We start from the raw sequence: 13,581 nt of genomic DNA on the forward strand, positions 1-13,581 counted from the left end.
AAGTGTGTAACTTTCAAATAGAAATAACGGTATATCTCTTTATCGTATTTTTACGCCCATCCTGCTTGCCGTATTCAATACAGTACTCAGTAGTACATGTAAATGGGGATCGTATTCAGTACGGTAAATGTACTCAAATCGATGGTTGTCTTGTTAGTACTGAAACTACCACTTCAGACGGTTTTATTACACATTTTTTCACAAAAAATGACGGACGCATCAGATAACTTGGCGTAAACTTTTGGGATGAAAGTGTTATTGATGAATCTGTCAAATCAACCTGAATATAAACAAGCAGATCGCGCAGTAAACTTCTGCTGGAAGTTGACCAGAATCTCGCCATCATTAGTCATTATATAAAGTCAAAGTAAACCGTACGTACATTTACGATTTGGGTAAATTTTCATTCATTGGGAAGGGCGTGAAAGAGCGGAATAGTTTAACCAGGGGTAGTGTTTGATCCTTTTCCAAAATCTGTACAGATATTGAAGAAGAGAATAAACAGCAACAGTGAAAAGAAATACAATGCTAGAGGGTATTCCACCAGTGCAGGTTATTTTAAATAAAAAATATTTGTGAATAAATTAATTCCATTCCCTGGTCTATGGACAATGGACAGCCGAAGTAGGGGACTGCCTGTAGGGGTGAAGTACGGCGGGGACTTCGAGGGCCCTGGGACCGTTACGGTAGCTATGAAGGCCCTTCAGGTGCCACCGAGGTAGACACCTCATTTGCAAATAAAGTGACTTTGTTTTCGTGAGGTTAAAATGAATGAACATTTCAAAAAAGTGTCCAGAGTTAATTGATAATCACGAACACTGCTGATTTGTACAAACATTGTCCTTCACACCAATCTAAGAAGTTGTGCAAAATTGAGAATGTTCATTTATTTTCTTCCAAAACGAATTTCACGAACGCTACTCAAATCGTCAAGCAGTTTCCTCATGAGAGGTTCATTGATCTAAATTTACCCTACATACATATTTTGGATATTACTAAGATATTTTAAATCAGTTTTGATTGAAAATCCTCAACGATGTAGTCCCGGTCTCCTGATACTTCGTCGGAAATGAGGTCTGATAAATTTATATGCCAAGTTTTTATAGGATGCCCTTTTAGATGCTAAGCTCAGTTGGAGAGCTAATGAAGATGAAATGAGTGATGGAAAATAAAATTGAGTAGTGAGGGAATCGGTGTAATTGACTATGGCTTATGAATAGGTGTTGGAAGTGATAATAAGAATGCAAAAGCATGGAATACCATTCTCACTACAATGAGAGAGTGGTTCGAACCATTCATCTCGTGAATGCAGAGCCCTAGTGTGTTAATTTGAACATTTGAATTATGAGCAGGATTCGGAATGTAATGTAATATACGTAAACGTAGTAAATACCAGTGAAATATTTAATTAAGTAATGCATAAGATGACAAAATTTATTTTCTCCAGATCTTTACAGTAATGAAACTAATTGATCCATACGGAGAAAACAGAAATACAAATAAAAACCAGAAACACATACCACAAAATACAATAAAAGGTTAACACCACCTACAAGCTTCTTACTGGGCGTGTGGCCGCACGTGTTTCCCTATCATTCCCGACCTAGGACAATTCTCTCCCAGGTAGTCTAGATCCCCCTCCACGGGAACACATACGGTCACCCCCTCCTGCCACTCCCACTGTTCACCAGTAGTGGGAAAGTCCTCTTTAGCCTGCACTGAGTTGAGGGTTTCTAGTTCTTCTCTTTCCTCACTGCTCTCTTCCTTTTCTGAACGTCTTTGTAAATTATTTCATCTCCTCTCCTCCTCCACTTTGCTTCCCCCCGACAGATCTTTTAGGCTTAAAATTCTAGCCCTGCACATTACCTCTCTTCAGCTTCTCTCCTCCCCAATCAACACAGCACTTGCCGGTGTCGCTCTGCTGCCCTCTTCTGTCGACGCTCGTTGATCAGTCGCTTCCTCGTCCTTCCGGTATTCTCTGCTAGCTCTTCCTTCCTCACACTGGTCTTTACTCTTCCCATCACCTTCAGCCTGTGCCCTGTCATAACCAGCCGGACCCTCTCGTCTCTTCTTACACCTTCCGCTACCATTTCCGTAACAGTCTGAAGATAGGTTTTTATCAATTTCCTGCAACTTCTTAACCGACCATTCTCTTCACCATCTGCCGTTCCCCACTATCAGCTTTTGGACTCTAATGAACGCCCTCAGCTCTTGTTGCCTGGCTCTCCCCATAAGCCTTGTCAATAGTTTAAAATCTTTACTCGCTTCACTGCCTATATCCTCTTTCGTCCAGATCTTCCCATCTTTTAGGCTACCTGCGTTATTTAGAACAATTTCTGCCAGCATGGTAGATATTAACGCAAGTGTAATTGGCCTAGCACATTTCCCTTTCACTCTTCCCACTCTCTATACCTCATCACCATCCATCTCACTAATTTTTATCTTCATTCTGATCTGTATCATCTCAGCCACCTTATAAACTTGTGTTACCCGATCTTCTTTCGCAGCTTCTACAACTCCATATACAGAGTGTTAGGGGTATATATGCAGATATTTTGCTAGTGGGTAAAAAAATACATCTCAGAACACCTGTTATGTGTTTTGTCACCTTGTCCTATTAGTTCCCTTATAAATGAGCCGAATATTTCAGGACCTAATGTGTTTTTTGCTATTTGCTTTACGTCGCACTGACACAGATAGGTCTCATGGTGACTATGGGACAGGAAAGGCCTAGGAATTGGAAGGAAGCGACCGTGGCCTTAATTATGGTACAGTCCCAGCATTTATCTGGCGTGAAAATGGGAAACCATGGAAAACCATCTTCAGGGCTGTCAACAGTGGGGTTCGAAACCACTATCTCCCGGATGCGAACTCACAGCTCTGCGTCCCTAACCGCAAGGGCAACTGGCCCGGTCCTTATTTGTTCTAGGAACGGCCGTAGTAAGAAACGCCGGTAATGCCATACTGCCCTTGTGCGGTACTATAGAGTACAGTAGCAGAGTGTAGGGTTGTTGAACCTGTTTGTTATTGAACGTCAACGCATATTGCTGTGCCTTTCCCTAGCCGCTGGGCAAGTAGGGATGGTAGAAGCACATGCCAGACCACTTCTTGTATTCAAAAACCTGTCTAGGGTACTCTGTGAGAAGTACACGTAATCCTTACCGACGTATCCACTCTTGTACCTTCTCATTTTGCCGCCGAGTGCTATTTTGTACTCGTACAAACCTTTTACGATAAATGTAACTATTGTGTTATTCGGATTTGTGTGGACATATTCGTTGGTTGAAATGGAACTGAGCTTATAATGTAATTGATAAGAAATACCTAAGGTTAATTAGTTTTAAAATTGTAAATCTTCATGACTATGTCCGGTAGAAATTCAGTCTTTACTAAGGGCTACGACAATTAAACCAGTATGTGATACGGAGTATCCGTACCAGTGCATCCAAGCAAATCAAGTGTTGTGCAGTGGTGTGTGATTTATAAGATGTCAGTGACATTACTCAGTGATCCAGGCTGACAAAAATGAAGGGAACTAGTTAATGAGTTAATGAAGAGTAGGTGCACGATTTCACTGCTATTACTGTGCCAGTCTATGCTGAATTTCTGATAATAGACAGTGTGAGTTGTCTATACTATTTTCATAATATTTTCAGGTCAACGAAAGAACGGTGGACACTAAAAAAACCGCTATCCGTAGATTCAAAGAAATTGTTATTCACGCCACAAATTTCAAAGCCCGTAGTTGCATCCATGCTTTTCTAAATTTTTAGAAGGATAAAGCGCCGCGCCAGGCTGAGTGGCTCAGACGGTTGAGGCGTTGGCCTTCTGACCCCAACTTGGCAGATTCGTTCTGGCTCAGTCCGGAGGTACCTGAAGGTGCTCAGCCTCGTGTGTGTAGATTTGATGATGATGAATGTTGTTGCTTAAGGGGGACTAACAGCTAGATCATCGCCCCTAATGGTACGAGCAGCAACAAAATAAAACGACAATTAAAACCGAAAAATATATCCACTGACTAAAATCTAAAACGAATGATGATGAAAAGATGACCATGAATTCAAACCACTCATTGGATCCAATTCACAATGCTTCATATTCTGAGATGATGCCTCTTGTCCACCAAAACCAAAAACCAAACCCCATGGCGCAATAGCCCCGAAGGACCATGACCTACCAAGCGACCGCTGGTCAGCTCGAAGCCTTACATATTACGAGGTGTCGTGTGTTCAGCACGACGGATCCTTTTGGCCGTTATTCTTGGTTTTCTAGACCGGGGCTGCTATCTTACCGTCATATAGCTGCTCAACTGTAAACACGTAGGCTGAATGGACCTCGTTCCAGCCCTCAGACGCAGATAAATGTCCCTGACCTGCCCAGGAATCGAACACGGAACCTCCGGGTAAGAGACAGGCACGCTACCCATACACCACGGGGCCGGCGCTTGTTGTCCCCAGGGGTACACAATTTAGATCACTGGCCCCTCATAATTGCACTAATCACTGGTAAAGCAGAACCATGGTGTTCCTTGCATGGTGGTGCTAATCAAAGCTAACTTAGACTCATGGTGTTTCTCGCATGGTGGTATAAATCACTGGTAATGTAGACCCATCGTATGTCACATACAGTGGCATGACCCACGCGTAACACAGATACATGGTGCTCCTCATATAGTGGTACTACTCACAGGCAACGCAGGTCCATGGTGCTCCTCATATAGTGGTACTACTCACAGGCAACACAGATCCATGGTGCTCCTCATATAGTGGTACTACTCACAGGCAACACAGATCCATGGTGCTCCTCATATAGTGGTACTACTCACAGGTAACACAGATGCAGCGCGCTCCTCATATAGTGGTACTACTCACAGGTAACACAGATCCATGGTGCTCCTCATATAGTGGTACTACTCACAGGCAACACAGATCCATGGTGCTCCTCATATAGTGGTACTACTCACAGGTAACACAGATCCATGGTGCTCCTCATATAGTGGTACTACTCACAGGTAACACAGATCCATGGTGCTCCTCATATAGTGGTACTACTCACAGGTAACACAGATCCATGGTGCTCCTCATATAGTGGTACTACTCACAGGTAACACAGATGCAGCGTGCTCCTCATATAGTGGTACTACTCACAGGTAACACAGATCCATTGTGCTCCTCATATAGTGGTACTACTCACAGGTAACACAGATCCATGGTGCTCCTCATATAGTGGTACTACTCACAGGTAACGCAGGTCCATGGTGCTCCTCATATAGTGGTACTACTCACAGGCAACACAGATCCATGGTGCTCCTCATATAGTGGTACTACTCACAGGTAACACAGATCCATGGTGCTCCTCATATAGTGGTACTACTCACAGGTAACACAGATCCATGGTGCTCCTCATATAGTGGTACTACTCACAGGTAACGCAGATCCATGGTGCTCCTCATATAGTGGTACTACTCACAGGCAACACAGATCCATGGTGCTCCTCATATAGTGGTACTACTCACAGGTAACACAGATCCATGGTGCTCCTCATATAGTGGTACTACTCACAGGCAACGCAGGTCCATGGTGCTCCTCATATAGTGGTACTACTCACAGGTAACACAGATACATGGTGCTCCTCATATAGTGGTACTACTCAGGCAACACAGATGCAGCGTGCTCCTCATATAGTGGTACTACTCACAGGCAACGCAGGTCCATGGTGCTCCTCATATAGTGGTACTACTCAGGCAACACAGATGCAGCGTGCTCCTCATATAGTGGTACTACTCACAGGTAACACAGATCCATGGTGCTCCTCATATAGTGGTACTACTCACAGGTAACACAGATACATGGTGCTCCTCATATAGTGGTACTACTCACAGGTAACACAGATCCATTGTGCTCCTCATATAGTGGTACTACTCACAGGTAACACAGATACATGGTGCTCCTCATATAGTGGTACTACTCACAGGTAACACAGATACATGGTGCTCCTCATATAGTGGTACTACTCACAGGCAACGCAGATCCATGGTGCTCCTCATATAGTGGTACTACTCACAGGCAACGCAGGTCCATGGTGCTCCTCATATAGTGGTACTACTCACAGGTAACACAGATGCAGCGTGCTCCTCATATAGTGGTACTACTCACAGGCAACACAGATCCATGGTGCTCCTCATATAGTGGTACTACTCACAGGGAACACAGATCCATGGTGCTCCTCATATAGTGGTACTACTCACAGGTAACACAGATCCATGGTGCTCCTCATATAGTGGTACTACTCACAGGTAACACAGATCCATGGTGCTCCTCATATAGTGGTACTACTCACAGGTAACACAGATCCATGGTGCTCCTCATATAGTGGTACTACTCACAGGCAACACAGATCCATGGTGCTCCTCATATAGTGGTACTACTCAGGCAACACAGATGCAGCGTGCTCCTCATATAGTGGTACTACTCACAGGTAACACAGATACATGGTGCTCCTCATATAGTGGTACTACTCACAGGTAACGTAGATCCATGGTGCTCCTCATATAGTGGTACTACTCAGGCAACACAGATGCAGCGTGCTCCTCATATAGTGGTACTACTCACAGGTAACACAGATCCATGGTGCTCCTCATATAGTGGTACTACTCAGGCAACACAGATGCAGCGTGCTCCTCATATAGTGGTACTACTCACAGGTAACACAGATCCATTGTGCTCCTCATATAGTGGTACTACTCACAGGTAACGCAGATCCATTGTGCTCCTCATATAGTGGTACTACTCACAGGCAACGCAGATCCATGGTGCTCCTCATATAGTGGTACTACTCACAGGTAACACAGATCCATGGTGCTCCTCATATAGTGGTACTACTCAGGCAACACAGATGCAGCGTGCTCCTCATATAGTGGTACTACTCACAGGTAACACAGATCCATTGTGCTCCTCATATAGTGGTACTACTCAGGCAACACAGATACATGGTGCTCCTCATATAGTGGTACTACTCACAGGTAACACAGATCCATTGTGCTCCTCATATAGTGGTACTACTCACAGGCAACGCAGATCCATGGTGCTCCTCATATAGTGGTACTACTCACAGGTAACGTAGATCCATGGTGCTCCTCATATAGTGGTACTACTCACAGGTAACACAGATCCATGGTGCTCCTCATATAGTGGTACTACTCACAGGCAACGCAGATCCATGGTGCTCCTCATATAGTGGTACTACTCACAGGTAACACAGATCCATGGTGCTCCTCATATAGTGGTACTACTCACAGGTAACACAGATACATGGTGCTCCTCATATAGTGGTACTACTCACAGGTAACACAGATACATGGTGCTCCTCATATAGTGGTACTACTCACAGGCAACGCAGATCCATTGTGCTCCTCATATAGTGGTACTACTCACAGGTAACGCAGATCCATTGTGCTCCTCATATAGTGGTACTACTCACAGGCAACACAGATCCATTGTGCTCCTCATATAGTGGTACTACTCAGGCAACACAGATGCAGCGTGCTCCTCATATAGTGGTACTACTCACAGGTAACACAGATACATGGTGCTCCTCATATAGTGGTACTACTCACAGGTAACACAGATACATGGTGCTCCTCATATAGTGGTACTACTCACAGGCAGCACAGATGCAGCGTGCTCCTCATATAGTGGTACTACTCACAGGCAACGCAGATCCATGGTGCTCCTCATATAGTGGTACTACTCAGGCAACACAGATGCAGCGTGCTCCTCATATAGTGGTACTACTCACAGGCAACGCAGATCCATGGTGCTCCTCATATAGTGGTACTACTCAGGCAACACAGATGCAGCGTGCTCCTCATATAGTGGTACTACTCACAGGTAACACAGATCCATTGTGCTCCTCATATAGTGGTACTACTCACAGGTAACACAGATCCATGGTGCTCCTCATATAGTGGTACTACTCACAGGTAACACAGATCCATTGTGCTCCTCATATAGTGGTACTACTCACAGGTAACACAGATCCATGGTGCTCCTCATATAGTGGTACTACTCACAGGTAACACAGATGCAGCGCGCTCCTCATATAGTGGTACTACTCACAGGTAACGCAGATCCATTGTGCTCCTCATATAGTGGTACTACTCACAGGTAACACAGATCCATGGTGCTCCTCATATAGTGGTACTACTCAGGCAACACAGATGCAGCGTGCTCCTCATATAGTGGTACTACTCACAGGTAACACAGATCCATGGTGCTCCTCATATAGTGGTACTACTCACAGGCAACGCAGATCCATGGTGCTCCTCATATAGTGGTACTACTCACAGGCAACGCAGATCCATTGTGCTCCTCATATAGTGGTACTACTCACAGGCAACGCAGATCCATTGTGCTCCTCATATAGTGGTACTACTCACAGGCAACGCAGATCCATGGTGCTCCTCATATAGTGGTACTACTCACAGGTAACACAGATCCATTGTGCTCCTCATATAGTGGTACTACTCACAGGTAACGCAGATCCATTGTGCTCCTCATATAGTGGTACTACTCACAGGTAACACAGATCCATTGTGCTCCTCATATAGTGGTACTACTCACAGGCAACACAGATCCATTGTGCTCCTCATATAGTGGTACTACTCAGGCAACACAGATGCAGCGTGCTCCTCATATAGTGGTACTACTCACAGGCAACGCAGATCCATGGTGCTCCTCATATAGTGGTACTACTCAGGCAACACAGATGCAGCGTGCTCCTCATATAGTGGTACTACTCACAGGCAACGCAGATCCATGGTGCTCCTCACAGAGTGGTAATACTCATAGGTAACGCAATTCAGCACGGCGCACAGCAGGTCCTCCCGCACGGATGCCCGCTCCACGCCTCGGTGGAATGCACACGATTGTACTAATCATAGGCAACGCCCAAACCAATGGTATTCCTCACATAATGGTTCTAATCGCAAGTAACATCGAATCATGGTGTTCCTCACATGTTTTCAAGCAATACAAGTAACCTCATGGTTCCAGTGCCTTCATCACTTGGTCGCCCCTTTTACTGGCCTCTTACGACAGGGAGTAAATACCGTGGATGTATTCTTCGTCTACGTTCCCCGTCCTCGGGGGGTATTGATAGATTACTGGCACGTAAAATAACTCTTGCAGAAGAAAATTCTTCTGTGGTTATATTGATTTCTATAATTTAGGGCAGACATAACTCTATTAGCAACAAGGGTACATTTTAAACTTGTACCACCATTTTTTGCTTTTAATTCCTCCATTATCACATGACCTAAAATTTTGGGCATTCTCTTCCAATTACAACGAATAGAATGTATATAAATTTTTTATAATGCTGGAAACATGGCAGTCATGAAAAATGTAGTGTGCATATAGATTTGCATTTTTTTACCATTTTGATAAATTCTCGTTCATATTTATTACCACGGCAAAGTATTCAATGAGTTATAAGTTTATAATATATGCAAAATATAAACACAATAATGGCCTAAAACTTGTAGAAAAACGACCAAACAATAAAAAAAGACTATAAAAGTTTGAATTTATTGTATGACACTATTCTATTGTTGCTGAATTCAGAATGTTTAATTAGTACATTACTGTCAATTATTATTATTATTATTATTATTATTAGGATCTTGTTATTGTTTGTAGTGTTAGTCCTAGGTACAATGTAGACATATGTAACTGGTAGATATGAGATAGTTGTTGTGGTATACTTGTAGAGAACTGTGTAAGGAAAGAGACTGTTTCAGCTTCTCAAAACTTAGAATAGGTGAGACATAACACTACTGCCCTCCTTCAATTGATAAGGATATGCATCTTTTAATATCAGAAGGGATGAAGCCTGATAGTCAAATAAGTTTATATGCCAATATGTACACTAAATATTTATCACTTTAAAAGGATAAAATAATCTTAAATGACAATGATTTAATACTTCACTATTTTACATGCCTCTGCAGCTGCAAAGCAATTTTGACATGTTTTCTGTTCTGATAAATCAAATGATGAATGCATATTATTATTGCTTGATCTAACTAAGAAATGTGTTCTGATCATTGTTGTAAGAGTAGTAGTCAGCAAAATATTTTTGTTGAAATATTTTCCTTCAAAGTGAACCGAGATGAGACGGAAGGCAATGCAATCTCTCTTGTACTAAAATATGCTGATTCGTCACTGAAGGATAGGAGTACAGAAATAACACTGTTATGACAATTATACTTATGCAGAAACAGTAAAAGGATTGGATGGAGGTGCTAAAGTATCAGGTGGGAGGAAGTTTGCAAGCAGTATGAAGTTATTTCATCCACAAAAACTGCTCCAAGCACTGGCAGAAAACCAATACTGACTAATCAAGACTGTCCTAGAATATTCTGTCCTTCTATGGAGGATTGTCAGTGTACCCCGAAATATATAAAAGCCATCTTGATTTGGAGAGAGGTTAATGTTTCAGGCAAAAAATTTCAAGAAGTGTTTGTGAGTGAGGACTCCAGGAAAGAGAACAAAATGTAGGGGAAGAAACATTCAATGCCAGAGTCGTTTACTGTGACAAGCCCAAGATCAGCATCATTGAAAGCAACAGAATAATGTCTGTCTGTTGGCAGAGACTTGTTGCATGAGTGCACCAATGCTACTATGGAACATCCCATCAGTGGCATGCTGTGGGGCTGCATGGCAATACATGGCATTGGGCGTCGGTACATTTTACATCTCAACATTAACACTAAAAGCAACCAAAAAGAAGGCTTACCGGCACTCTGTCTATAAATTATTTCAAGGCAGCAACCATCAGTCCATCATTCATCAAGACAGTGTGCCATGATTTAGCACCAGAATCGTGGTTCACAGACAATTATTATTACATTTATTATTATTAGGACCTTGTTATTGTTTGTACTGTAATGCGCATCCGTGGACTGACAACAGTCCCGACCACAAACAAATCGAGAACTTGTGGTCATGCCGCAAAATTTGTTTTATGATGGAATCCAGGTAACAATAAAGAATTGCTATAGGTCATCGTCAATTCACAGTTCAGCATGATCAAACCAGATGATCTCTGACGTTTGGAACACTCATTGCCACTGAGATTCGAGGCAGTAATTAAATCAAAAGGATATCCCAAAAAATACTGAGAAACATTGTAATAAATTTTGAACAAAATATTTTGTAAATTTCTTAAATTGTCGGGTTGTGAGTATTTTTATTTTTTAATTAAATTTTTATATTTTAACTTACATTTTCAAACAGTTTATTTCAGGGCATATTACCTGAAAATATATAATGAATGATAATGCAAATTTATTCTAAAATAATCTTCTGAATCCAATATTCAATGAATCTCTACAAAATCAATCTGTGAAATCACAAGTGCAACACATGAACACTGACCTTTGTTGAAAATAACATATTTATATGTTTAGCAAGCTGAAGTAAAATGATTCAAAAGTAAACAAGAGAAAAATAATGTCTTTTATATCCACTCCCCTCGCATGTTGCCATTTCTTGATGGATGCAGTATTTTTGAATCCGTCTCTTGTCACAGGCCAGAGCAAAGTGTAGCTTCCACCGAAGTCCCAGTCTCATGCATGGCTGTGATAATGTGGAAGCTGCTGGGGTATGGGTGGTGCTGAGTAATGACATTTGGGGCACAAGTAGTGTCTGAGTGTTATGAAAGATGTTGCTCATAGGATCAGTCGTGTGCAGTGGCACCTTCTGGCCCAGTGAGGAAAGCAATGGCAAACTACCTCACTCCTCATCTTGCCTAGTATGCTTCATTTGGGCTCTGCCATTGGTATTTGCAGTTTCCCTATAACTGCATAGCCTTTGGTGGTGCTATTTGAGGATCCAACCAGCCTCTGGGCTGATGACCTAACAGACACACATATTCACTCCCAGTAGTTTTCCAAGAGAAAATAAACACGAAATTAAAGCTTAATTCTTTCTTCATAATTGCCCGTTTTTCAGTCTGCCATTATTTCACAAATAAGGTAGTCAACAATTTTATGAGCTTTGAGGAACTTACTGGGAGCAGCCTTTCACAATGTTTGGCATATACATTGTAGGACAGCTCCAAGGCGACAGTTGAAATGAGCTGGATGTTGGAAATTATTTTAGCATTCATTACAAAATATTGCAAGGTAAAATGGACGATGTTCATATGAAATAAAGCAGGTGTTCTCGAAGTATCATATGCTTGACCTCAAATGGCTTTTTATATATGTTGCTGGATATAAAGAATTCTTTTCTACATACTTTAAGCTGAATACAGTCCTCATCAAAAAAGACTTCCCGAATCGTAATCTAATACAATAAAAACACAAGGAACAACATGTCAGTGCCTCATAGAGTATGGCACACGGAAAATGATTTGTTCGAAGTAAAAAATTCGGAAATGGTTCAAAAGTACATCAAGCACACACCACAAACACCCGTCTTGGAAAGCGAGTGCCAAGTTTGGTTTCAAAATGGAGGCACCTTGGAATATTACATTTTACTGCATTGCATTACAGTACAAGGACGCGGCCTTTATTTTAGAGTGAGTTAACAAGTGTCGAGTAAGCGTCGCCTTGAATTCAAACACCCTACTGCATACATTACATGGAAACTGCCTTTGTTTAGAGTGAACAGCCATATGTCTATTTAAGGTATATTTCTGTGCAAAACCGCTTTTACACACACTGCAAATGTATGGCTTTTCAACGGAATGAGTTGCGGTATGATTTGAAAGCTCGTTCCGAATACAAAATTTCTTGCCGCATACATTACAAGAGTATGGCTTTTCCCCGATATGCATTTCCTTATGAATCCTTAGAGATCGTTCACGTTTGAATTTCTTATCGCATATATTACAAAAGAATGGTTTTTCTGTACTATGAGTTAGCATATGTCTTTTCTTATAGCTCATCCGAGCAAAAGTTTTATTGCACACTTCACATATGTGCAGTCTAAAATGTATCGACAAATGTTCATGAATAAGTTCCTTCTTCGAAAAAGATTCATTACACAACTTGCATACAAAGCGCATTGCTGGAGAGGTAGTTAACAATTCTGACATTACATCTTGATCTTGGGATACTGTATTGCTGCAGAAGAAAGGAGGATCCGACACTTCTGCAGTTGCAGATAGCGATTGGCATTTAATACGAGTTCCTTCGTTGAATGCCTGACGGCTATCATCGGATGAAAGCACTGGAACTTCGGTCAATCGTGCAAAATCCTCCAGACTGGAATACACAAAAGTTATTACCATTTCTGAGGAACAATGAACAAACAGGCTTAGATTCTAGCAAGAAAATGATAATAGAAAGCGTGCATTTCTCACATCACACAATGTAACTAGTTATTGCTAATTTATTTATTGAGAGTTGACTATTGTTCTTTCTGCTTAATAAGATTCCTAAAGTGTACCCTGTTCATGAATTCAGCTAATGATGCTGGAGGAGGAGCTAGTAAGAATCTTTTGTTTCAAATCGTTCAATGCCAACTATTTGGAGTTAAGTGCACTCTTTTCAATGTTATGGAAAATCAACAG

At 41.9% G+C, this 13,581-nt stretch overlaps 2 protein-coding genes across 2 annotated transcripts in view; one reads left to right on the forward strand and one right to left on the reverse strand.

Annotated features, from left to right (window-relative positions):
- LOC136882431 (zinc finger protein) overlaps positions 1–13,581 on the forward strand; it is a 358,684-nt gene that overhangs the window by 160,886 nt on the left and 184,217 nt on the right. The window lies entirely within an intron of this gene.
- The window catches only part of LOC136882321 (zinc finger protein 570-like), a 235,667-nt gene continuing 233,249 nt past the window's right edge, over positions 11,164–13,581 (reverse strand). The window contains exon 8 of the mRNA XM_068229551.1: positions 11,164–13,273. Within this exon, the coding sequence (XP_068085652.1) occupies positions 12,541–13,273 (733 nt within the window). The 3' untranslated portion in view covers positions 11,164–12,540. The remainder of the gene's footprint in view (positions 13,274–13,581) is intronic.

This window comes from Anabrus simplex, chromosome 10, assembly GCF_040414725.1.
Source record: "Anabrus simplex isolate iqAnaSimp1 chromosome 10, ASM4041472v1, whole genome shotgun sequence".
Lineage (NCBI taxonomy): Eukaryota > Metazoa > Arthropoda > Insecta > Orthoptera > Tettigoniidae > Anabrus > Anabrus simplex.